The following is a 26,954-nucleotide window of genomic DNA, read 5'->3' as shown; positions in this document are numbered from 1 at the left end:
CTGGAGAACCATTGGACTATAGACCTTGCAGGGAGAGCCAAACTGAAATGACCCTAAAGTGTGAAAAAAACTAGCTCAGTTCCAGAACTATAATTAAAGAATGCTGCTTTGCAACCACAGCAGTTCCCATTCCCCAACAGCCTGCTGGGGATGCCTGTCTCCATCCCTCACGTAACCATGCGGACACATATCTTACCCGAGGGGAAGATTTATTGAAACCCAAAGCAAATCTGAAACAAGGACTCTGAAGCCAGAGAAAGCCCCTGATATAGCACAAGGAAAGCAGCAGGCACTTGTGGCTGGGCTTGGAAAAGAGACAGAAATCACCACAGCTGCAACCTGGTTGGCTTAACCATAGTAAAGTGCACCCTAAAATTCAATTTTGAGAAGACCTATTTAGGTCAAGTACAACACCACGCAGCTGCGCAGGATCCAGTTTCAAGATGTGTATGTTCAGCTTCAGTCTGCCATGAAACAAATGAAAGAAAAGATTTTGGGTATTGCAGACATACCTTTGCAAAGGAAACAGAACAAGGTAAATTGCAAATTTGAAGGAAAGTCTGAAATTAGTGAATGTAGCACAGTATTCCCTGAATTCTGGCAAAGTGCTTAATCTGAGTCTTTGCTGAAGTTTCCTTCACAAAATCTTTCCTCCTCACACACACTGTGTGTATTGTTTCCTTGGGTCAATCTTTGTGCAACTTAAAGAGATGGGGAGTTAATCATTTACACTTAATGATTTATGTGCTTCTATGGAAATCATTACTCAACTTTCCGATAAGAAAAGAAAAAGAACATCTTAATTTGTCATAAAAGCAGCTGTATCCTTAGCAGAATTCATGTTGTATTTCAAATTAAGACAAATGGATTCAGATGGATTGATGCAAGATACTTCTTCCAGTTAAGGTACGTACCAGGCTTCATAAACATACATTACTCACTCTAAAAGCGCAACCCACTTCCACACTTCTGCTCTGATTTTTCTTCCTCTTATGCAATACAACAATCCCACGCCACATCCAACACTTACACTACTTTTCATCAAAAATTCACAACAGAACATGCTTCTGAAGTTGGTTTTGCTTCACACTATGGGTGCCTCCAAACATTCAGAGCTTTCAATCAATAGTAACATACTTTTCGTTAAGATCTAGATCATACAAGAATAATCAGAAGGAAAACACTGAAAAATCACAGCAGAAGAGGACTAATTTTTATAACTGTTGCTACAGATTTGTTCCACACCACAACAGCCATCATCACCTCAAGGAGATTCAAGTTTCAGAAAGAAAATTGCATCACTCGCTACGAATACTAAAAAGTCCAAATAGAAGCAAAGCATTTAATGTATATAAATCTATGTTCATCTGTTAGAGCCTAGGACATGGTTTGTGTCACACTTTCATGCTTACAGACCCATTTCATTTCATTATGCGGGATCTCCTGAAAGATATTTGCATAAAAGTCTCTCGAATTACATAATCAATGACATAGGCTAGTACAAGTCTACAACATAATAAAGAGGAAGACATTTCAACAGCTACTATCTTGTTACTGTGTAGCAGTAACAGCTACAAACCAAACTAATCCTTAAAACATCTCCAATTTTCAACGCCGTGGCTGTGACAACTGCCTTTCCAACAGGCACTGTCAGCAGCAATCAAAGGGCTCTTGAGATCTGCACAAGTCTGTTTTCACTTATTAATATGCCTCTTCCCGTCCTCTCCAGTAAACAGAAACCACATACTTAGGTGATTAACTGATTTATAATCCTCAGAGGTACGGTCATTTATGAAGCAAGGCAGGAACTAAGAGGGAAACACCACCTGTGAGGCAGCTACGGTTTGCTCAGAAGTGTTATTCTGCTGAGGAAGCAAGCACTGGAAATTAAAGCTGTTACTGCATAGGTTGTAATATAACTGCTGCTGCTTTCTAAAGCACCTCTCAAAAACACAGCACTGCGTCTAAAAACATCAAGCACCTAAAGAATAACACACAGGTTATGCTCCTTAAGCAGGTCCCTTGTGCAGATACATTATGACACAGGATATTTTATCCCTATGGAACTCTCCCCATTCACTGTGTAGTCGAAGACTCATCACTAGGCAACTCGATCTGTGGCTGCAGAGGGTATGAACAGATTTCTTGTTCACGAAAAGCTTTTGCAAATTCAAAAAATATTATTTCCCTGTAGATTTCCATTACTGCATCTTAGACAAAGAACAAGATACAGCTATAAAAGAGCACATATAAGTAGGAGCTACCATTCAGGTAGCCTGAGAAGTAAATATTCTCCCTCAGTTCTCTATGTGATTGAATTGGACCTCTAACAATTATGACACAGTCTGTATCTCTGCTGATTTATATGACATACACCTAGTGTTACTTTGTGCTGACATACACATGAACAATTTTTTGATAAACATAGACAGGTAGTCTAGAAACCTGTCCCATTTATTCATATGAGTCCAAGAGTATAAATTACTCATCTCTGTATTATTTGTGCTCTCCTAGCAACTGACTGCTAATCAAAGAACCACATTCTGATCTTTAGAACTGCACCCTGCTAAAGAGAAAAAAAAAAAACCCAAACCAAAAAAAACCTACAAACAAAAAAAGGAACCAACTTGAGTCCTTACCCCAAAGCCTGAAAACCCAATTCCCATACGAGTACATCACGACAAACAAGCCCACAGAGAGGGAGTCGCAACACTTGGGCATTTCTCCAGCCAGTTCACCCAGAGATGTTAGCAGTGAGCTCTCAGCGTGCCCAAGACTCCCAGGCTGAGGTTTGCTTTTCAGTCTTGCAGCTTTTCTCTGGCAGAAGTATTAAATGCTTTCCATACCATCTGCTCATCTAGGATATAGACAGGGTCAGCACAATGTTACAGAGTAATTCACTCCTATTCATACTGACTTACCCATAAATAACACATCAGTGCTAGGGTGAAACTATCTACAGATTTCTTAAGACACACAAACATTACTGAGAGGCTTCACTACCTATACTGCACATGTAACTGCCAACTACACCATACAGTAACAGGATTTACCAGCTACCATTTGCTCCAGCTACCACAGCAGCATAGCACTTCAGGCTAGTTACACTGTTATCACACCACAGCAGTTCCAGTTTTAAGAACTCAGCTCCCCACCCTTCTAACAGAGTGCTTTTCTATTAAAGAAATCCTCAAAAACCCCAAAAAACACAAAGCTAGTTGACAGTTTCTCCTGAATAACTGACCCAAGATGCCATATTAGTTGTGGGGAGAGGACGTACCACAATGCCACAGACTACAAGCTCTGCTTTTTGATCAGCTTTCATGGAGACTTAGCAGTGGCTTCTGTGTGATCCACTCCTGCACTTGCTTCTAAGGGATGCCTGCCTCAACAGGATACAAGAGGGAGAGACTGATGAGGAGTCAAGAGACAGAGCTGCATTAATGTGGGAAGGTCAGAAATCAAGTATGGACTAACGAAAGGGAACGGGAGGAAGAAGCAATTAATTCTGGAGGAGAACAGACTGTTTGCTATTTTATTTCATGGGAAGTTAAGAATTTTCTCACAAAATTAAATGTTTTTTCCAGTAAAACAGTACTGCTACACCAATTCCCTTTCAACAAGGGCAGTCCTATTATTAAAAAAACCACAGAAAACAGTATAAAACCCCAATAAATAATTATGTCATAATGTAAAACATGGCATTTTGCTGAAACATTTCGTTTCCCCCCTACTAATACCCAGAAAAACATTGGAAGTTGTAAAACAACACACAACTGAAAAGAACAATCTTATAATTATGGATAGAATCAATGTATTTTAGCACTTTTATTCACCAGTATTTCCCCATACAAAACTGCAAACAAAACATAACAGCTGTATCCTCCCTGTTACTGAGCAAGGATGAGCGGTTGCTTAAAAATACAGTTTTATATTCATAAAACATTTAAAACAAAAGTGCTGACAGACCCGTAACAACAGTCCCCTAAACACCTCACTCAGATTCATCTGCTTAATAAGAATGTCATCTAATAAGCAGGTCAGCAGAGAACTGCAAAGCAAACAGGGTCTGCTGCAAGTAGTCTCCAGACAATACTCTCATCACGTACAAGATAACTATTATGTTATACAGAAGTTTATTAGAGTCATTTTAGCTGTACATCTTCCAGATAGCAAAGACTGTTATAATTCCTCCTTTAAAAACAATTTAGTTTGTTATAGCTACGGTCTTGGAAGAGAACACTGTATGCCCCTGGACTGCCTAAAAATGGAACCTTCCTTATTTCCACATCTGTGATTATTACAACAAAATAAACCCATGTCTGTATGGGAGGAGAGAAGAGGTATCAGAACCATTGCCCAAAAGGGACATACATGTTGACTATTGGTAAGTAGAGTTATGGTCCAAATTATGGTCCCAAAGCACATTCAACAAAAGTCTTTTTTGGAGGTGTTCAGTTTCAGGTTTAAAAATTCAAGAAAAAAAAAAACCAAGAAAAGAATAAAAATGCCACTTTTTAACTGAAAGGGGCTGGGAAACATCCACACATCTACAATGGCCTCGTGCTGTGAGCACATCTATAGCCATGGGAGGATTTCCCAGACAGAATCACCCATAGATGAGACACCTCCCACCAGCAGCACAGCCTCACCAACAACCCAGAGGAACTTCACTACCCAAATTCATGCCTTCATCCACAAGACCCCAAACACGTATTCTGGCCCACCTGGCAACCAGACTACCATACTGTTGCAGTTTTGTGAGGCTGTGCTGCTGATACAGGTTTTTTAAGCAGCAGTTACAGTTTTCTGCCAGCCTAAACTTTAAACAACGAGCAATTCAAGGCCAAAGTCGCAGCCCAAGAGATAGTCGAGTCCCTCTGAGAATCACATATAGGAGAAAACAACCCAGAAGCAGCTGCATTTTGCCACTGGAGAAGGGAGCGAGGAGATGTAACGAGCTGTGCAGACACCAAGGCCAGGAAAGGGTGGAGGAGAAGGCGGCCCAGGTGCCAGAGAGAAAGATGCCCCTGCAGCCCATGAAGAAACCCATGGAAAAGGCCCAGACCCCACCTGCAGCTTGTGGAGGGGCTCCAGGCTGGTTAGAGCAGGTGGAGACATAGAGGAGATGCTGTGACCCTACGTTGGAACAAACCCCTGCCAACACTTGCAGCCCATGGAGAGAAACAGAGACAGAGATGAGAGAGAGAGAGATTTGCACCGGAACAGGTTTGCTGGGGGAGGCTGGTGACCCCACAGAGGACTGGGACTGAGAGACATTGTGATTTATGACTGTACCCATAGCAGTGACCCACGCCAGGGCAGCTGGTGAATAGATAAAGCCCTAGGGAAAGGATTTATGTTGAAGAAGTTCGTGGAGGACTATCTCCTGTGGGTAAGACCCCACGGTGCAGCAGGGGGAGGGTGTGGAATGGATGCCCACCCACCCACCCCCCACCCCCCTCCGCACGAGAAGGAAACCAACTTGCAAGGAACTGACCAAAGCCCCCATGTCCCAGTCCCTGTCCCCCTGTGCTGCGATCGGGGGGAAGAAGGGAGTGAAATCATGGATAGAGTGAAGTCTGCTAAGAAGGGAGGGGTAGGGGGAAGGTGCTACCGAGAACCCCATTTTACCCAGTCCCTGCACCCCCTGTACTGTGAGCAGGGGGGGGAGAAGCGAGCAAAATCCTGACTGAAGTCTGCTAAGAAGGGAGTGGTGGGGGGAAAGTGTTTTAAGATCTGGTCACATTTGTTTGAAGATCTGGTCATGCTCCCAAATCCGTTTTTTCTTCGCTGTTCTTTGTAGTTGTAGTGTAGTGTAATACATTAGGTAGTTTCTCTCTTCTTCACTTTCTGTTGAGTCTGTTTTGCTCACGTCGTTGATGACAGAATGCTCTCTCTCTGTCCTTATCTTGACTCCGGAGCCTCTTAATATCTATTTTCTCCCCTGTCCAACTACGGGGAGTAATAGACCGACTTTGGTGGGCATCTGAACTCCAGCCAGGGCTAAACCACCACACATACCCAGCTTCAGGTTGTGAGTCTGAGCCTCTGCCAGGTCAGGAAGCAAGAAGAGCCTTCCCTGGAGCAGGAACAAAAACAGAGAAGTTTCTTCTGCTTATGGATTTTTTGATCACTGGGGAAGAAAGCAATCTTTAGTGGGATATGGAGCTGCGTTAAGGCTCCTTAAAATGGGTTTAAATCCCACTATCATCCCAGATCTGCTCACAGATTTTTTTTTTTATGTCAGCATATAAAATATTACAACATGGCCTCTGGCAGATTACTTTCTATTTGCACAAAGGTCACATGAAAACTACATCTGGCCACCACCATTAAAATGTGTCTGGCCAACAGAAGACATGGTCCCACTTAATAATCAATCTTACTACTCCTTTTCTCCATGCAAACCAAAGGATGAAATCCTGGGGGATTGTCTTTCTCCCTCCTGCCACCTATTTATTATGGCAGAGGGGACACTGCTTGTGGCATACACCCAGGTCTTCTGAAACGCACCAAAAGGATTACTGGGGGTGAAAGCAGAGGCTTTCACCTCTGACCTAAGGATCAGACACGTTTTCACAGGAGCATCTAGCCCAGCTCCAGCCCAAAAAGCAACCCCTCCACTGTAATGCCACAGTCTACACGAGCCTCAAGGGGTAACAAGGCAGAAAGGAAAACCCACATCATTCTAGCCAGCATCAGCTGCAGGCACTCTGAGCTGGATGATTCAACTACCATGGTCTGGGAACAGAAAAAAGCAGGTGTTATTTTAACATTATTGATATTCCTGACCAAAGGACAGAAGAAGGCAGAGACTCATGAGAATGGCCAAGCTGTCAGCTTTTGCTCATGAAGACACTGGAGGGTGATGAGGAGGGAGCATCTGGAAGCTGGTGAGACCAGCCAGGAGTGCCAAAACAAGTTATAGGATTTGGAAAGGGCATGCAACACAAACATGGGTTTTCGACACCCGTAGAAACTGTATCACAGGTATAGACAACACAAGCATAATTTTAACATTCATACATTAGAAGAACTTCTCAATAACTGTTTTCTTTAAGATTTTATACACATCACATTTGACTATGTTTATATTGCTTATAAGTACACATGAACATTGAGGTATGATAGGTGACATGCCACAATGAAAAAAAGATTGCATTTCAACAAGTTACTGGTAAGACAATAGAAAACTACTATTTTTTTTTCCTGATGCAACAGTGGTCTCACTAGGAGAACTGAAATGCTTAAACAATTAATGTATTGGTCACTGCTGCCATTTGGGGCTGATGCAGGATCATTCTAACAGAAAAGATTTGCAAAGTTGCAAGCGCTCATATATATATTGCAAAGCTTTGCCATCTGACTGGAAAAGGGGAAACAAACCCTTCTGGTTTTGAAAAGGAAGACTCGTGGAACTACAGGCTGGTCAGTCTCACGTCTGTACCTAGCAAGATCATGGATCTCCTCCTGGAGACTATGCCCAGCCACATAGAGAATAAGGACATGGTTGGGGACAGCCAACGTGGCTTCACAAAGGCCAAATCATGCCTGACAAATGTGGTGGCTTTCTATGATGGAGTAATGGAGATGGTGGACAAGGAAGGATGACAAACATCATCTTCCCGGACTTGTGCAAGGCATTCACTACTGTTCAGAACAACATCCTTGTCTCTGAAGTGGAGAGACATGGATTTGACAGATAGACCACTTGGTAAATTAGGAACTGGCTGGATGGTCACAAACAAAGGGTTGTGGTCAACAGCTGAATGTCTATGTGGAAGTCCATGCAAGTAGCATTCCTCAGTGACAGGCACTGCTCGACACCTTGTCAGTGAAATGGGATCAAGTGCACCTTTGGTAAGTTTGCTCATGTGGTGTGTGGTAAGGTTGACACACTGGGGGGAAGATATTCCTCCAGAAGGACCTTGACAGGCTGGTGATATGGGCCCATGTAAACTGCACGAAGTTCAACATAGCCAAGTGCAAGGTCCTGCATGTGAGTCAGAACACTCTCAAGCACAGCTACAGCCTGGGCAGAGAATGGACTGAGAACAGCCCTGAGGAGAAGGACCTGGGGCATCCAGAACGGTCAATGACAAGCTCAACATGAGCCAGCAGTATGTGCTAGCAGCTCAGGAGGCCAGCTATGTCCTGGGCTGCATCAAGAAAAGCAAGGCCAGCAGGTCAAGGAAGGTAATTCTGCCCCTCTGTTCTCATGAGACCCCACCTGGAGTACTGCGTCCAGCTCTGAAGTGCTCAGTGCAGGATAGACAGAGAGCTGTTGGAGCAAGTCCAGAGGAGGCCACGAAGATGATTAGAGAGCTAGAGAGCCTCTCCTATGAAGACAGGCTAAGAGAGTGGGGCTTGTTCAGCCTGGAAAAGAGAAGGCTCCAGGGAGACCTAATTGTGGCCTACCAATACTTAAAAGGGTCCTACATAAAAGTGAGAGAGGGGCTCCACCAGTCTGTGATTCTATGAACTTGAATTTTACAAATATTGATATTTTTGTTCTTTGGTATCTCCCAGCTGTATTAAATTCTCTTAATTCCTCTGCAGCTATAAAATCCTTTGCTATCTCTATTGCCTATTATCAAAACCAGTCCTGAATCCATCAGTTTTCCACACCCCATTACATTATTACTACTTGTTATTGCACACCAATTTCACCGATTCTCTTCCCTTCTCTGACAACTAATTTTAACAGGAAAAGGTACATGGCAAAATATATGGCAAATTAACTAGTATTTCTAGGCTAATCAGGCCATACAATTTCTTTGTATTTCCTTTCTATCGTACGTAATGCCACTACATCTGATAATTCAATTACCTCACAGGAACAAAAGGAGAACATACATCAAGTATCTGAAAGCCAGTATAAAAGCTAGTTTCTAAGCCATGTTACTGTTACTCAAGCTCACCTCAGAGTGAGGAGAGACCAGAACTTGTCAGAGCAGTGAATTAACCTCTGTCACATCTTACAGGTTTCACATTGTCTGCCAGCAAAGTACAGGTTTCACATTGTCTGGCACTTGTGATGGACACATAAAGATGACTATTAGGTAATTCCGGAGCAGCACTTGGCATCTGGCTTTATCCATTCATTCAGAATTTCCTGTGGTATTGATTGAACTGCCATTATGGCACCCATCCATGACTCCACACACCACATCCGCACCAACCCTTGACAGATCACATTACTGCTTAAGGAATGGTATTTTCTGCAGGATCACAGCTTATGTTCTCTGCAGTAATTTCAAGCAGGGCCCTGATGTCGTGAGGCTGTCATTCAAGCCTGTCGGGCTTACAGCTCTACGCCGCTAGTACCTTTCATCCTACCTTAGCAACCGAGCAAACGCATCAGGCAAAACAAACAGCAGTGGGATTTAGAGATTAGCTAATTCACCCAGCTACTGTTGAACCACCGCTGGTCAGGGCAAGGCAGCGTAACAGCTTAAACCTGTTAAAACGGGGCCAGTGATTAGTAGATAGAGATAGGCAGGCATCTTCACCTGCTATGTCTGCCCACTGGCTGTATTCAGCACTGGTGACAAATAGACACTGAACTTCGCAGTACCAGGCCAGTTATTAAAATACAAACAAGCATGTCAGCCCACCACACAACTTTGGTCCTTTTTGCCTGACTAGTGGGAGGGAAGTAAATTAAAATGGCAAGTTTCCCATTTTTAAAAAGCCAATATTCTTTTTAAAAGATGGAAATAAAACAGTATTTCTATATTTTTAAAATACACTAAATTATGGTTGATTTCAATATAAAATAATATAAAAGTCAAAACATGCCTACAGCAAATAGGACTTACATGTTACTCCTGAATATACACAGTAACCATCAAGTTTTGGGGTTTTTTACCATTTTCTCTTTGAAATTGCTACTTTACCAAAACATCACACATCTCTGGTCCATACAGGCTTTTAGAAACAAACTGCTTATGCACCCTGACATGACTCAGAAGTCACGCCTAGCACAGCAAGATGTGTGGAGGGGTTCTAGGCATCAAAGTAACAAATTTGGAGATGGAAGTGGACATAGAAAGGAGGGTTGATATAAACAGTCTCCAAGATTTCTCTGTAGGGATCTGGTAGGCTTAGTTTCTGAGCTTTTCACCCAATTGACTGCTGCAGAAGACAATACACAAGTTAATCCCACAGCCTGGAAACAGAAATGGCTTCTTTATCCCAGTCTTGATGATCAAAAAAAAAAAAAAAGTTACTTGCATTGCCTCCACTCCACTGTCATGCTTTGCCCATAGGTGCCCTTCACAGAAAAGGACCCAGTCATTTCTCCTCTCCCAAGCCTGAGGCTCCATTTATTGCATAGGAGATCCCTCAGCCACAGAAACATAACTCAATTTTGCTTTAGAGGGCTGGGGGGAACCAAGGCTTCCCCTGCCTGAGACCACCTTGGGGATTCACTCACTTTTTACTCCCTTCTCTAACACATCTGCATGCTTACACAGGACATTCCAAGCTATGGCAAGGAGAAAAGATGTCAGGCTACAGTCAGACTCTGCTCTGACCTGATACGGTGAGGACAGCATGGCCAGATATGGGAACACAACACTGAGCTGAGGAGCTCGGGACACCAGAGCTTACTGTGGCCCAGGTAAAAGAGCAGCAAACCACTCCTTTTGCTGACCCTGTCCTCTGCACCAAAGCTGCTGTATTGGACTGCTGAAGTCAGAATCTCTCATCCTCATCTTCGCCACCTTGTCGGGAAGAGCTGCATTCTTCAGTTGAGCCTGAAGTTGATTCAGATATTGTTAGCAGCAAAAGATGAAATTATGCTTTGTGAAAGCCCTACTCAGATTCCCTGCCCCCCTTCTGTAAAAAGGGCCACTAATCAATACTATTCACAGCTTCCTCAAGTGCAATTGTGTAAGACATTTCTGAGCAGCTGCTCACGGAGGGGAGAGTTACCCGCTCGGCACACACCCCGCTCAGATCCCTGCGGAGCTCAGACCCAGCCGTGCAGACAGCACGGCTCACGGGCACAGACAGTAAACATGTAGAAATAAATCAATCTGTTCCCCCATAAAATTGTTGCCACTTGAACCGCAGCATCTCCCACGCTGATATTGTGGATAATTCTGTTTCAACTCGATTACGACCAGTATTAGCACCCAAAGCAATAAAATCTTTCACATTCTCATTTTACTCAAGCCAAAGGACAACCCTGCTGCAGTGACATATGGCTCTGTTCCTCTGCGAGTGTGTTAGTCTGCCTGCAAAATCTCCTTGTCTACCAAAGGGTAATGCTTTTTAAAATCAATGACCAACATTAGTTTGTATTTTTCCACCAAGAAAACCTCACATATCATCATAATAATCTTTCTATACAAGAGATAGATGAGTTTTCTCACACTGTTTGCATTTTTTTCCTTCTTTAATGGAGTAGTTTTAGAATATGTCATTGATTATATAGCCAGAATGCACTATTTTTCCAGCAGCTTGGGGTTGACAGACTGCAGAGCCATCCCTGCGTAGTTGAAACATCATCAAGAACAGTCTGGGGATATGAACTGAGCACAGGACTAAGTTTTGCACCACTTTGAAAACAAGAGGCAGTTCATAGCCAGTTAGTTACATACAATTTCCAGCCTCAGGAGATTCGTTATGCCTCCACATTTTTTTTTTATTGTTTAATACAAAGTTTCTCTGTAATATACATACTGACATCCAAGTGAGCATCCCAAACACCAAATAACAGGATTACTCCCTCTCCTGGCTGCATGGTTTCTGCCTGTATTACTACAAGATGACCAGCTGACACGAGTAGGGCAGAGATTACCCTAGGTTGCTCTTCTATAAGCAGGAATTTACATTTCTACCTGTTTGGGGCAGATGGGAACCTGAAACGAGTCCCCTATGTCCTACAAGAGACCTTTATAAAGGGTTCTGCGTAAGCCTCCCTTGTCAGGATGGAACATACTTTCGAACCCCATGAGGATACAAATATCTCTGCTTGAAGATGCAGGCTCACACAACACAAAGAGCTGCAGCTCCATAAAATCACGACAGCTGACGTGCAAGCACCAGTTATAAAAAGATAGGCATGAACAGGTAGGAAGAAAAATATTTATGCTGCCTTTTCTTTCTCCAACTAAACCTACCCTTCTGAAAGCAGCTGATTTCAGACCAGGAAAATTCTGTTTGTTTATTGTTTTTAACAAAACGGCTTCTGCCTGTGCCAACAGCTTCTTAATAGTAAACAGGATGCAAACTGCATGACATACAGGAGCAGATTTTGTTTAGCAAATGCTTAATGTCATTGTCATGGTTTCTAAAAAGGCAGCCCGTAATGGCACTGAAATTTGCACTTACTGCAGCTTAATTAACAAATGCCCATTTCCCATCTATGTCTAATGCAGAGACTTTCAGATTAAAAAGGGAAATATTTACTGACGGACTGCTGCATGCGTATGAAATACGAGGAAGAACCCTCAGCCCTGAAACTCTGAACTGTCATTTTCATTTGATGACATAATGTAGCCATTCACCCCATAGCTGAGAGGAAATCATTTGAAGAAGCTGATCTACATTTGTGGGTTACATGTTTAAGAGAAGTAGAAAGAAACCCTTGCCATAACTTCACAAGTTATTCCAGCTGGGAGAAAGCATGGCATCTCCAGAACTGATGTTTAGTTATCATGTGTTGCCCAAGAGACAACTGAGGACGGAAAAAGAAGGATTCTTGGTGGTAGATTTTTGAGGTGGAATAACTACAAAGCTATCAACAATCATAGCAACCAAACATCCACCGCTCCAACTGTCAGTCTACTCCAATACCCTTTTTATCTGAAGGCAGCCTGATATAAAGAGAGGGCTGCAGGACAAGTTCAAAGTATGAAGGCAGGCCTCATTTATTCCCCTACCCCCGGCACATTATACAGTTTCTTGTTGTGTAATAAATCTCTTATCTATTAAAGGAGTTCACCATAAAGAATTAAAGCTCAATAACAGAGAAAGTTAACAAAAGACATATTTGTCACTGAAAAGACCCATCCTGATACTTTCAGGAAACCACTATGAAGATATAAGTCTAACCTCCAAAAGAGTGAGCGAGATAATGCAGTTGAAAGACTAACCACCATCTTAAAAGGGGTAAGACTACATAGAAAAGTTAGGTACACACTTTTAACCACAAATTCTGCATTAACACAAACATTTGATGCATTACATTAGAACCCAAGCCATTTTCCTTTTGCTAGGCATCTTTCCTTGAAGAGTTTAAAGTCCAAACATTAGGACTTGCTCTCCTTTAACATTCACTGCTGTTACCAACCGTCTTGAAATGTGCTGATCCTGCCTTAGAGCCAATGGAGGAACATGCTGACACAGCACCATAAGCAACCAAATATTTGTCAACTTACACAGACCAGCAGCCAAAGTTAGTTAAGTAAAGAACTAAATCACAATAAACAGTTCGTGACCATAAAACATATTTATTGTTCTGTCTACCTCTAGAGAAACTCTTGTTGCTGTTGCCATGGTGGTTACAGGGGACAAAAGAAAACTGTTTAAATTAAATGTTTCAAATTACTTATAATGCAGAATGACTTTTCATTAACAGGTCTTTACCTGTTAATCAACTGCACTATGATTAGTTCACTTTCAGATTGTTCTTATTTATTACATGAGGACACAGAACAAGAAAGCCTGCCACTGTTATTTATTACAGAACATTTATTCTAAGCATTAGCATAAAGCTAGAAAGTGTATGTCTTCTCTTTCTTTGGATAAATGTTCTACTTTGGACCCAAGCCAGTCCAAAATAAGGGCTTCCAGTAAGAGTTATGCAAAGGGGATAAAGATTTCACATTCTTTATTTAATAATAATAATAAAGTGTTGCATCTGTTCAGAACAAAGATAGTCATTGAATGTTATTTTCATTTTTTTTTACATGCATATCAACTCACATCTCATTTAGAATATTATAAAGTAGTTCCCTTCTCCTCAGATCCTTACATGACATCATAGATGTTTTTTATTAGGGAATACATTTCACATACAAACTATCTTTGGACACAAAAAGTCACTATGTCTTGCAGAAACTGCAGAGTTTTGCTCTGTGGCCAACATGCTTTCAAGGTGATCCAAGTCTTAAGGTTTTTCTACTCAGTTCTTTGATACACTTCAAGAAGTTACTTAGCTACATCCGCCACATTCTTCCCTGTAAGCCATAAATAACTTTTTTTTTTTCCTACTGTGTTTACTGTCTAAAGGCAGATTAGAGCAAAAACCCTGTTAGTGCTCATCAAATGCCATGAAATCAGGCACAGAAATGTGTTCACTAAAGCCACTGTAATGCAACAGCAAGTCAAGCGATGCACAAGTCTGGCCAGCAGACAGGGAGAAGGGATTTTGAGAACAACTTTTGAAGAAGAAAAACCCAAGAACGACCAGAAAAAAAAAAAAAAAAAAGTATGGCAATTTAAGCACAGAGGAACTTTTAACTAAAGAAATATCCAAAAGAATCTTATTTAGGAGCCGTTCAAAAAACCTACAGCTTTGCCTCCCACACACCCAAGAAAATGCAGAGTGAATTGTCAAGTGTCATTCATTAATGGCCTTGTAAAACTGGTACATATTGAAAACACAGTCTGATTCATGATCCCATGTTTCCAGCATATGTCCTTCTAGACAGCATTACTGAAGGTTTCAGAGAGAGATACAAGAGAGATGATTTTTATAATCATCACACCATAGGCAGGAAACGTGGCCAGTTTTCTAGTCTATCCTCTTTCAGAAGACTCATCAATGCCTCTGTTATCAAAGTACATTGATAGTTAATAATGATAATTAATCTGATTGACCCAATTAACAATGCTCACTGAGACAATATTCACTTACTGATATTAAAGGGGACAAAGGTAAATATCAGTTCAATATCTAACAGATTAGGTGAATCTCAAAATAAACAAGTAGAGCCAAAGTTATGCACTCTGGTTTTTAAATTACACCTTCATAAGTAACCAACTTCAGTAAAAGGTACACTTAACACCAGAAAAACAAAACAAATCACTTATTCAAATCTGGAGGTACCCAATAATCACAATGTGTAGCTTTCCCTGCCAACTCACTGATTTCACATCTCCTTTGTTTTGACAATTTTTATTACTATCCTTTGTTAATAAATATGTTTATGCAGGGTTGGGTGTTGGTTTGGGGTTTTTTAAGCAGACACAAACAATTTAGAGAAAGCAAACTGCCAATTAGTCTATTTTTTTAAAAGCCACAATGTGAACATCCTAATCATGAAGTAAACCATAACACTTTTGAACACACCTTGACAGAAAGAAGGGAGAAAACACAATGGATTTTCAGCTGAGGTGTGCTGCTGCAGTGTCACTCCAAACCAGGATTCATTTGCTTTTCACCTCATTGCCAAAACATTATCCTTAGGTGTTCTCCTCTTCTCTACAGACCATGCTGTCCTTTTCAGGCTCTCGTGTTTCATGATTCATCAGGCACAGGTTTTACCGAGACTCCCTAATGCCTTTTTTCATATAGGCTGTACTTTTCCATGAGCTCCAAAATGTTATCGTTACTTTTTTTTCCCCTAGTGTAATAATATAATGAAATAGGGAAAAAAATCACTGAACATGTCTAACAAATGTGCCAATAGGCGCTACGTAGCCTACCCAAAGAGTTAACAAAGGGATCCACCTCACACTAAGATACATGACACAGATAACATCTCAAACACCCAAATATGATGATCCTTATGGGTCCCTTCCAACTCAGCATATTCTATGTTTTCATGAAAATGTTAATATACTAGTGTAACATACATTCCTGAAGATCTCCTATATTGTACGTAGCCTGCCTAGAACAAATTCCAAAAAACAGGAGAAAAATAGGTTTTTCTTTTTTTTAAGAACAACACACATTGTAAGCATGAAGACTTCATATCAACTCAAATAGCCAAGAGAGAAATATGAAAATTCTTCTCAAAAAACAGCAAATCCCCAAACTCCAGAACTTCAATCCTGCTTAAAATCAGATCATTACATTAGATTTTTGGACTGTGATCCACATTATTGATGCAAATACATAATTTAGGTAACAGAACAGCATACTAGTTAGTTCTTCAGCACTCCCTCCCACCCTCCATCAACCTGTGAGGGTGGCAAGGTAGAATCTTGTAACCAAACATCTCAATTCAAACACCAAAGCCCTCCCTCCTCACCTAAAAAATCCCCCCACCAAACAGAAAAAAAATCCCACCTCATTCAAACATGCACCAATTAAACAATTTCACTTGCAGTGCTTGCCCTGGCTCTGTGAAACCAAATATTAGTATCTGGAGTGAGAAAACACAGTAACACAAGTCACAGAGATAAGAGAGAGATGAAGGTTTCAATACCTCAGCATTCTTGCCTGAGCTGGAATTAAAGGAAGGTCTGACCACATGAAATAACTCAGCAGCTCTAAGATTTATTTACTAGCACAGGACACAAATATAAAGGATTACCCACAGCTGGTGGTAGATTTATGGTTGTACATATTTTCCTCACACTAGCTACTGGACAGCAAACTGTCAGTGAAGTCTGAGGGATGGTTTTGTGCCCTGCAGGAACTACAACTTGAGATTCTTCGCCCAAAAAAAAGCCCCACAATAAAGCTTTTAGTGACAGGGAGGATGGTGGATAACCACAGTGGTGTTATCACACTAAGTGACTTCTCCTAAGGAGAAGATTGTAGCTTCACCTTTGATCACTACTCCAGTTTTAATGCCAGTTGTCCTAGACAGTTCTACCCCATTATCACACAGGTAGATATTTTAACACTGCACCAAGACAAACAACAAGACACAAATAGAGTTTGGAAGATAGATGGGTCCTTTCTTTGAAGAGGTAAAAAAAGCACTACACTGTTGCAGATGGAGTCATCCCTGCCCTGGCTTTTTTTAACCTCATGGTAAAACTAGGAATTTTTTTCCAGTGCTTTTACCTCAAACAGTTCAGAAACATTTGGTATCAGCTCTGAAAATGTTCCTGTCAGTGAACACTGGGCTGTGTGTACACAACAGCATTCCAGACCCACCTCACTTAGAAACGGAGATGGTACCATTTCTTTACAAAGCAGCAGCACTGTTTGCTGGGAAACCCTGAAACTCCCAGTCACCATCTCCTGCCCCCTTTCATTATGTTATCATCATTCATACTCCTAGTTGTGTTGCAACTTCTCCTTCACTCTTTAATCCTGAGGTGGTCTGACATTGTCATCAGTACAGGTGTTTTCAGAGCTCCCTAAAACAAGAGGAAGCAAGCACTAACATAAGGGGAGCAGGGTGCATGGAGGCTGATGGGGAACCAAAGACTCTTTTCCAAAAAAACTCCCTATCACCGATTTGCTCCTTCTACATGATTGTCACACATCCTAATGGGAAAGAAGTAGCAGGGAAGAAGCAAACAAATCTTGGTGTTTATTTCCGGAGATGCAAACACAAGTTATTTCAAAAAAAGCAGATGAACTCTGTTAATTAAGGCACCAATCCTCACAGACATGGAGTCTCAAGAATATTTAGGTGGTATTTCATTCTTGACTTCAATCAAACTGTGTAAATACCTCTGAAAATGTGGGACTTCTCAGAATAACCATGATACAATGGCAGATTGTAGAATTTGCTCCTTCTTAAGTATCATACCAGATTCTGCCATACTAACTCAAAGCACATTAAAAAGAAAAAAAAAAGATAACTGACAAAAAATTTAATCTCCTTAAATTGGTATGGAAGAGCCATTTGAAAAATCCTTCTACTTAAATAACTGGTCAGATTTTTACTCCTGCATATATACACACACACACACACGCATACAATCCCATATATTGCAGAATTTAGGTTAGAAACGTCAGGTTTAACTTATAGGGTGCTATTAGATCTTCAATTACTTGTGAAGAATCCCCACATCCTTGGAGAGCTCAGAAACTCCATGTACATATAGTAAAGTGACAGCATATAGAGGTTCCACTTGCTGTTATCCTTGAAGTCTGGATTTAGTTATAACAAGCACTGATTCTTACTGAAAAGCTTTGGAAAGCTCAGACACAGATTTATAGTATCATTTGACAAAGTTTTGATAGCTTTTGTAAGAACAGTGCCTTGCAAATGCAGATGTAGCTGCAGACATCTGTTAGCTCAACAATGCTGAGGTGCATCTCCCCCTGTAATTCCATCCTACCAGGCAATGGTCTGGAAAACCTGGCACAACACATTAAGTTCAAGAAACCATTTCAGGGATCCTGACTCCTCTCCCTTATCATCTGTAGCACATGTTTACCATTTATGGCTCATCACCAGCACATGCAATCACTTACATTCCAAGTGTTCAAGGAGCTCTGTAGCTGAGGAAGAAAGCACATTAATATTCTGAACTATCTGGAGACATCCAAGCTTGGTAAGGCTCCTGACTTTATACCGCAATGCTTGGACGCCTTTGACACACCATGCTAACCTAAGTCCCTCCTAACAAGCGCAGCTTGCATACATAAAGCAATATTGATTCAGCTGTGCATAGCTGTTTATACAGCCTTTCAGAAGCACAGCATCTTCAAACACTGCTGCAGACATTAGACCGTGCCTTCCTAGGAGAGGTTTAGTGGTTGTCAGTGAGGCTTGACTTAATGATGCACACTGCGCCAATGACTGTATTTAATTAACTTTTTTGGTTGGCCTCACAGAGCTGTTTTCTACAATCTGATCTTGTCTGCATGAACCCTGCTATGATTTCATGCAGGAAGGAGGCTCACAGCCACAACATCTTTCATAAATAAAATTGCCCTGATTTATAAAGGCTCTGCTGATAAGGAGCAAAGATATCGTGGTATCCACGCATGGATAAAACACAGCACAAAGCTTCTTTGTGAAGCAAAATATCTAGAGATTAAGGCTAGAGGAAAGAATGCCACCCTACTAAATGAGTGGTTCAAACAGTTTAATAAAGGGAGAAATGAAGACAATAAGGAATGGTTATTTTGAAATGAATGCTTTTATCTATACCACATGGAGTCTTTCCCAGTGGTGCTACCCGAATTCAATAGCATGATTTCATAAGAAAGGATAAGAACTAGGCTTTGCTTTGCTGCTTTCAGGAGCCAGCTTGTTGAAACCCTCCAATAAGAAAGCTATGCAAGCTGATGTTTTACGTGAACCGCTTTACCTACCACTTAAAATGCAAAACAGAACATGACATATTCCCACTTATCCAACTGTACTAGGTTTAATATATAAATACAAAGAGCATTCAAGGATAAGTGAAGGATCTCTCAGAGATAGTTTAAAAATTTCTTGATGCTTTTTTTTCTTCTTTTCAAACACATTCTAGGCATAACAGTTAAGAAAACAAAAATACACACAGAATCAAACTCATTTGCTTAAACTTTTAACCCAGCCAGCAAAATGTATGTGAATGCCATATCCCTCTTTACCCACAGCTGTACCACTACACATACCTTCAATTCCTACTCCTTGTATTTTTCTTTTCCCTTCCACCTATCTTGTTTAATTAAGACATTATTTTCTTCTTTTGGCATCTGTAGCAGCTTATCAGCTCTTATTAGGGAGCAAGTATTTAAAAGTTTATGGAATGGCTGATTATTTTCTATCAGGGTCTGCACCTCCTGTTTCACCTTTCATATCTAGTTGTTTAGCTGCCAGCTTTCAAACATTTTAGATGGGTGAAAAATCTCAGTTCCTCCAACTGTAAAACAGAGGTAATGATGTACCAGAAATGAAATCACTGACACCAAAGCCATTTTACCCTGCTAAGTTCCAGCTTTGCAAAGGAAGAGTCCAGGAAAGCTAACTCGGTCTTTTTGCCCAGCTTATCCTTATACCATTAAAATAAATATGGGACAATATGTTCCTTTTTAACCACTTGATGAGCTCATGCAGCTCAGAAAACTGACAACAGGTTTATGGAAATAAATTAATATTGCATGAATGCTGTTGGAGCTATTGAGCAAACATAAGCAAGCACCCGTCGCTGAAGCCAAGAGAGACCTTTGCGTGACGAGTGGAAGTGGCGGAAAAGTCAACAGTCATTATTACAGCGGGTTCCTTGCACTGCGAAAGCAGCGTGTGACCTAACCAGATGGAAGAGATGCAACTGATACAGTTCCGCTGTTTATAGCAGATCTTACTACTAGATTACACTGCTTTTAACAATAAAATATATTTCTCTTAACAGCCCTTTTTAATCATACAAATGAACAGTTAGAAGATCTTTTAGGCATGTAATCTCTTCTTTAAAATAAGTAAGAAGGAAAAGAGCAGTATTTTTCCTAGCCATCAAACAGCTTGGTTATCAGTGTTTTGGTCATCCTTTTCCAGTCTGATGTATGACAAGTACTCAAAGTCTCAAGCTGATGACATGACACAAGATAGCAAATACTGGTGTTTTCAATAGGCAAACCCAGTCTCATTTCTGCAAACGTGGTCAGTTCAGTTACCTTTGCTGGAGGCTGAGAGAAAGGTCAAAATTATCGGCCTTCCCGCAGGAGTCAGAGTCAGATCTGCAGATCACAGATGCTTCAAAGATGCTATGCAAAAGTAGCTGCTGTTTCTTACCCACATTCACACTACACTTCAGAAACATCCACTTGTGTAACAACAAAGGAGGCAAACCTTTCCCTGACCTTGCAATACACACTCAGCTCTGCTCCCGAGCACAGTGACCTCCACAGACAAGTTCCTGAGCTTTCAATCCAGGAAAGCACTCACATTTTAATATACCAGCATTTCTGAAGATCTTTAGACATAGAATTGAACCAAAGCAGATTGGGCTGGAAAGCTGGGAAGGCCTGCTGAGAAGCAGGAGGTCCTCTTTTTCTGGTACATATAAAAAGTAAATTCTGATGGTATTTTAGTGCATCAACATATGATCTTCCAAAGACTGTTGATTTCCCCAAGAACAGCGCATTGTTACTTGCATCACAAACAGCATTTAAAAACCACTCTAGACAACATAAGCCCAGTTACATACCATGACCTCAAACACATTGGCAGAAACCCTGCATGTATTTTTTAAATTAAGATCAGGCATTCTGAAATATCATTGATCAACTGGCTTATCCATTACTGATCTTTCCCTAAGTTACAGTTACAGCAAATTCAGAGCGGATCTACAGGGATCCCTTCTGAATTCAAAGATACAAATTCCATAGTTCACCTCTGCACTCTAATGAAAGTGGCACCCAGTATTTTTTTTTTTTTTTAAAAAGAAGCATATTTGACCTTTCATCTATTTTATTTCATCCTAACTCCTCAACCATTTTCTGTCTTTTATTCCCCCCCATTTTCCCGATTGTTAACAATATTGTGAATTGAATCTCATTTCATCTTCAGTAGTTGTTAGATTAGGATATTTATAAAGTTTATCTATTAATAAAGCTGTATTATTGGCTTCCATGTTTGATGGAAAACAAAACTACTTCCTTATACTATACACTCACAAAGGGAAATTTTACATGCAATGCATAATTAAAAGATACCCCTAATTACAAATTTACATATTTTACACAGTAATTCCTTAGACATATCTCTCTACATATAGTCCTTCACCATGGCTTGAATGATACCATATAGGACATTAACAATCTTCAACTGTTCTCAGAAAAGTAATTCCTACTATTCCATTAGACCCATTCATACATTTGCGCTGGCTTTTTTGACTTACTGAAATTGAATTCTGAAGGAAAGCAGAAGAAAGCTGCTTCTACATAGTTCAAAAGTCACAGAAAAAGGAAATAGCATAATCAAGAACAATGGTAGTCTTTGGTACCTTCCTTATTATAATAAATAACAACCTTTTGAAGAAAATGAGACTGATAATTGCTCACCTTTTTAGCAAATAATATTGAGTAATCTGAAAATAACAAGACTGTCATTTTCACCCTGTCTCAAGACAAATTAATTTGAGCATATTTCAGTGCATTTAATTTAATTGCAATCTATTTCTCATAAATGGAGATGTTTTCACGGTTCAAAGAATATTTATATATTTTAAAATCTATTGAATTTTCCTTAACTGCTGACCTGAATAGTCAGACCTGGTATCTCCCCCTGCTTCCCACTCCCTCTCATTCATATATAGATACAGCTTATTGAATCAACCACATAGCAATTACACAGTAGAGGACAGAGTAGTCAGCAAACAAAACATTCAAGACTTACCATTTACGCAGATTTCAAAAGATTTGCAAAGGTCATCCTCAAACAGGCAGCCTAAAAACACAATAGAAAGGTAAAAATTAATACAGGTTTCAAACTGTGGATAATTAGTGCAGACTGAAGACCTCTCAGGCCATTAAATGCTCAGCGAGAGGTAGAAATTTGGTTGGCCTAAGGAGTCTAAATTGGGCAGTACAGAAATAAAATGCATAGAAACAGGTCTGGTTAGACAGCACATCTTATTAACTGGTTATATCCAGAATAACCGCCGATGTTTTTCTTTTCCCCTCATTTCTCTACTGAGGGATCATTTTCTCAGTGTACAATCTCCCTCATTTAATAATGTGAGGAACCTTATGTCCTCTCAATTTTGCAATACATTACAAAAATACACCGCAAGAAATTTTGAGTTTCCTCAAGAAACTCAAAGACAAGCCTAGGAATCAGCTAGAAGTTGCTCAAATTAGGCTTGGCTTTAATAACTGCAGCCATAGATCATGCCTTGATCATCAGGAGAACTAATTCCTTGCAGAAAGGCTTAAAAATTAAGCCATCCACACCAACACCATGATACCTCCACAGACAGCTGACAAATCACTACATGCCTATGAAAAGCATCCTGGGGGTTTTCCATTTAAAGCAGTAAGTTTGTTCTAAAACATGATGCTTTACGGGCCACTGCTATGCCAGACCACTACCTCACCCTAGGACCTGCATCCAGGTTGGCAAGCCCAGCTCACCCACTTATGCTTCATTTCTAAAGGTACATAAACCACTCTTTTTTCCTGTTGCTAGTACCACCAAATCAGGTAAAGGGGATAACTAGGGTCTCCTTATCTTCAAATAAAGTGAAGAACTGCTGATATTCATGAGGGCAGCAGAGATGTGGGGAAGATGCACCTCTGCTCTGGTCACTCCACACCAAGGGACAGGGACAAGGACCAACATGAAATATTTTGTAACTGTTAAGGGTATGCACTCTGTTAACCCAACAAGTAGTTTCTTTACTTTGCTTTCTGATAAAGAGCCAGGAGCAGGTAAAACTCCTAAGAATGAGGCTTTATTTTGAACATAGAAACAGCCCCAGATAACACATTTTCACAATTAAACCTTTTAAGAAGTACCTTAAGCTTACAAATGGACGTGGGAAGTTATAGAAATTAGCCAATCTTCACAAAACACATCAGAAAACAGGCAGGAACTTTGCTTTAAATAGAGGAGCAAATCCTCTCTCTCCAGCCATGCCTACCTCCACAGCAGCACAGAGTACCAGCATCTCTATTCATCAGAGAGTCAAATGGATTAAGTAGCTTGTTGTGATCAAAAAAAACCCACCTGAAAGGCTCAAGACTCTCTTCCTATGAATTACCCAAGACCTAACCCTGCTAAGAGAAAAGTTCAGGTGTACAAAGTGACTTATATATGCCTGCAGAGCCTTTCAGCAGGTAACTGTATTAGCACATCATTAAGCCTGAACTAATATACCCTGTCTCTCAGCAGGATTTATTTGCACAGTGCTAGATCTGAACTAGGCAAGTACAACTATGCAAATGTGAGACATAGCAAAGCACCAGCTGAATCCCTTACATCTATCCCACACCTGCCTGCAAAGAGCACCTATATGTAAACTTAAGCAGGTAATGAAAGCCTACAACAGGCACAATATTCTCTTATCCTTTTACTTCTGCACTAATAAAGTGTGCATATACATTTTGGAGCCCCACCCCTACAAAAAGAGGCTGAGGCAGCTGGGCTTCTCTAGAAGAGAAGACTGCAGAGTGACCTCATTGCAGCCTTCCAGTCCCTGAAGGGAGCAAAGAAACAGGAGGAGAATCAATTTAAAAGGGTAGACAATGACAGGACAAGGGTGAATGGATTGAAGCTAAGGGAGAGAAGGTTTAGATTAGATATTAAGGGGAAGTTTTTTACAGAGAGTGGTGAGGTGCTGGAACAGGCTGCACAGAGAGGTGGTGGATGCCCCATCCCTGGAGGTGTTCAAGGCCAGGTTGGATGGGGGCCTGGGCAACCTTGTGTAGATCCAGGCCTGAAGGTTGTTGGCCCTGTCTGTGGCAGGGGGTTGGAACTCTGTGATCCTTGGGGTCCCTTCCAATCCAGACCATTCGATGATTCTGGAAGAAGTTTCAGACCAAGAAAACTTCTGCAAGCTCAGTATGGTAGAATGGTGTGTGCCTACACAACCCACAAACTATGGTTCATGACAGAGTTTTGTCCTAGATAAGTCTACAGCCATCTGACCTCAAACAGTGTCCAAAACCTCACTGAAGATACCTGACTGCAGCCTTGGTACTGACCCAGCAAAGCAGAAGGATGCGTCCACTATATATATTGACTCAGAGAGCAGAAAACAAGAATGAAGACTGGTCAAAACACATCAGCACAGAGCATACAGTACAAGATCAGCTCCATCGAAAACCACAGTACAGATCACTTAAAAGAATGCTTGCAGAAAAGAGTTAATAGACTTCATAAACAAGGAAAGTGAAAGACTTATCTCAATATTCCTGTTTTCAGAAGTCTGAAGTTAATTCCTTCTAAAAACTAAAGGGTTTAGGGTTAGAAAACCCCCCTGGTTTAATCTTTCTGCCTTGTCTTCCTGAGAGATAGCAACGGATTACAACACAAAAGCCTGAAATGTCTGTGTCCAGTGAAGGGTTGCAGAAGGTGTCTGTGGTAGTTCAGCCCCAAGCAGTAGCTGAGCACATACCCCACTCCCTCACTCCAAGGAGAAACAGACAGAGCCTCCTGGGTTGGGATCAGGACAGCTGACTGACAAAAGAACCATGAAAGGGGAACAAAAACAGCCCACAGCAAATTACACTCACATACAATGATAACACAGAGCACCACACAACAGGAGGATCAACCCAATGCCCTGGCCACACTCAGACTGCCCTGGAGGCACCAGGAGCACCCCTCCCCAACCAGTCCCTTTTATGGGGGGAGTGATGTCAGGTGGTGTGGAAACAGCCCTGGTTGACTCAGCTCACCTGGGCTGGCTGCTTGGGGAGGGTAACTGGCCTGGCCAGAACCAGGACAGTGTCCTGTGATGGCAAAAAGACAGGCAGTTTTGAAGTTGACTTCCCATCCAGCAGTGGCTGTGCTGTAGATGCAAAAGGCGTCAGATGAGACATTTCAGCCAGGAAATGTTTCTAGCAGAGCAGCATGTTATAACAGTGACCCTGGGTTCACACAGACCCTGTTGATCTTGAAGCACCTGGGAGCTGGATCATAGCCACCTGCTAGAGGTCAACCATCCCATAATATACTGGAGAAAAACCCAGTTTGAAGATGAACAAATGGGTATGTTCAGACACAAAGAAATAAACAGCCTACAGGACTACTTCCATATAGAAATGCTTGAAATGCACTCTGATTTTGCTTGATACATTTTGCTTTATCACCCAATATGTGTTCCATCAAAAGTACAAAATAAAACTGGTTTTATCATGTATTTTTCTCTTTTAATAATAGTTGGTTATTTGAGGCTTACTGCAGCGAGGCACCTGACATAATTGGCCTTGGAACCTAATGTCTTGGAGAGCAAACTGATAAAGTCAGCACACGACAAGCTGTTCCTATCTATGTTTACTCTAAAGTGGACTATAAGGACATCCAAAAAACCTTGGAGAATATTGTATTTCAAGTTATTTATTGCTAGAGTTGATCATTATGCATATTTCACCCATCTAGTCAATATGCTAATTTAATTACAAATTTATCTTTTGGTGTTATTTTCTGTGACATTAAGAAGCATCATATTTCATTTTAAATATCATCTACCTACTAATAGTAATGGTAGCAATAAGTCATCCCTGAATTCTGAAGTGGCATTGCCTCCGAAAAGCACTTAATTCATTTCATGCCTTATGGGGTCACAATTACATTTCATTTTCCATCAAACAACCCCTCTACAAGAGGCCTTCTCCCAAAACACATAAACAATTGATGTAATACCTTCAAATCCTGAAGGACACCCCTAAACAAAACACCACACTCAAACAAACCAACCCCATAAAATATAACTACTAGTTATACTTTTTTCAAATCCAATTAGTATGGCAGTAAGGATTACCCCATATACACGGGTAATTATTTCCCCACCACCATCATTCTTAAATGTAAGGATTTGCAAAGGTGCAATATATGTCCACTAGCTTCCACAGATATAAATCACATGCTAATAAACTAATTAACTCCACAGTAACTGCCACAGTGAATTCCAGGAGAGCTCATGTGAGTAAAGCTCACTACAGGTCAGAAAAGCCCAGGCTGACTGCAATATAAACTAAACATGGTCCTTTCCTACGCCAAGGTAAGTAAGTATGTCAGAGAGAATTTAAGAATAGTAAATAAATAAATACGTAAGTTTAGCAGCCTACAAATCTGCAGTTCTGTGCAGCCTGGAGAAAAGGAGGCTGAGGGGAGACCTTGTCATGGTCGGCGGCTTCCTGATGAGGGGAAGCAAAGGGGCAGGCACCATACTCCTCTCTTTGGTGACCAGTGAGAGAACCCAAGGGAATGGCACAAAGCTGCAACAGGGGAGGTTTAGGTTGGATGTCAGGAAGAGGTTCTTTACTGAGAGGGTGGTTGGGCACTGGGACAGGCTCCCCAGGAGAGGTGTCACAGCTCCGAGCTTGGCTAAGGCCCAGAAACATCTGGACAATGCCCCCAGTCCCATGCTCTGCCTTGGCTGGCCCTATTGCAGCCAGGAGTTGGACTCAATGATCCCTATGG

The 26,954-nt window shown here is 41.1% G+C and overlaps 1 protein-coding gene across 1 annotated transcript in view; it reads right to left on the bottom strand.

Annotated features, from left to right (window-relative positions):
- PTPRN2 (protein tyrosine phosphatase receptor type N2) overlaps positions 1-26,954 on the bottom strand; it is a gene marked incomplete at both ends in the record, with an annotated part of 656,586 nt that overhangs the window by 563,984 nt on the left and 65,648 nt on the right. Inside the window, one exon of the mRNA XM_084279942.1 lies at positions 22,203-22,253. Coding sequence (XP_084136068.1) covers positions 22,203-22,253 — 51 coding nt within the window. The remainder of the gene's footprint in view (positions 1-22,202; positions 22,254-26,954) is intronic.

This window comes from Gallinula chloropus (genome assembly GCF_964237585.1).
Source record: "Gallinula chloropus genome assembly, chromosome: 2".
NCBI lineage: Eukaryota > Metazoa > Chordata > Aves > Gruiformes > Rallidae > Gallinula > Gallinula chloropus.
The sequence above is the reverse complement of the archived record's forward strand: the minus strand, read 5'-3'. Positions and strand labels throughout refer to the sequence as shown.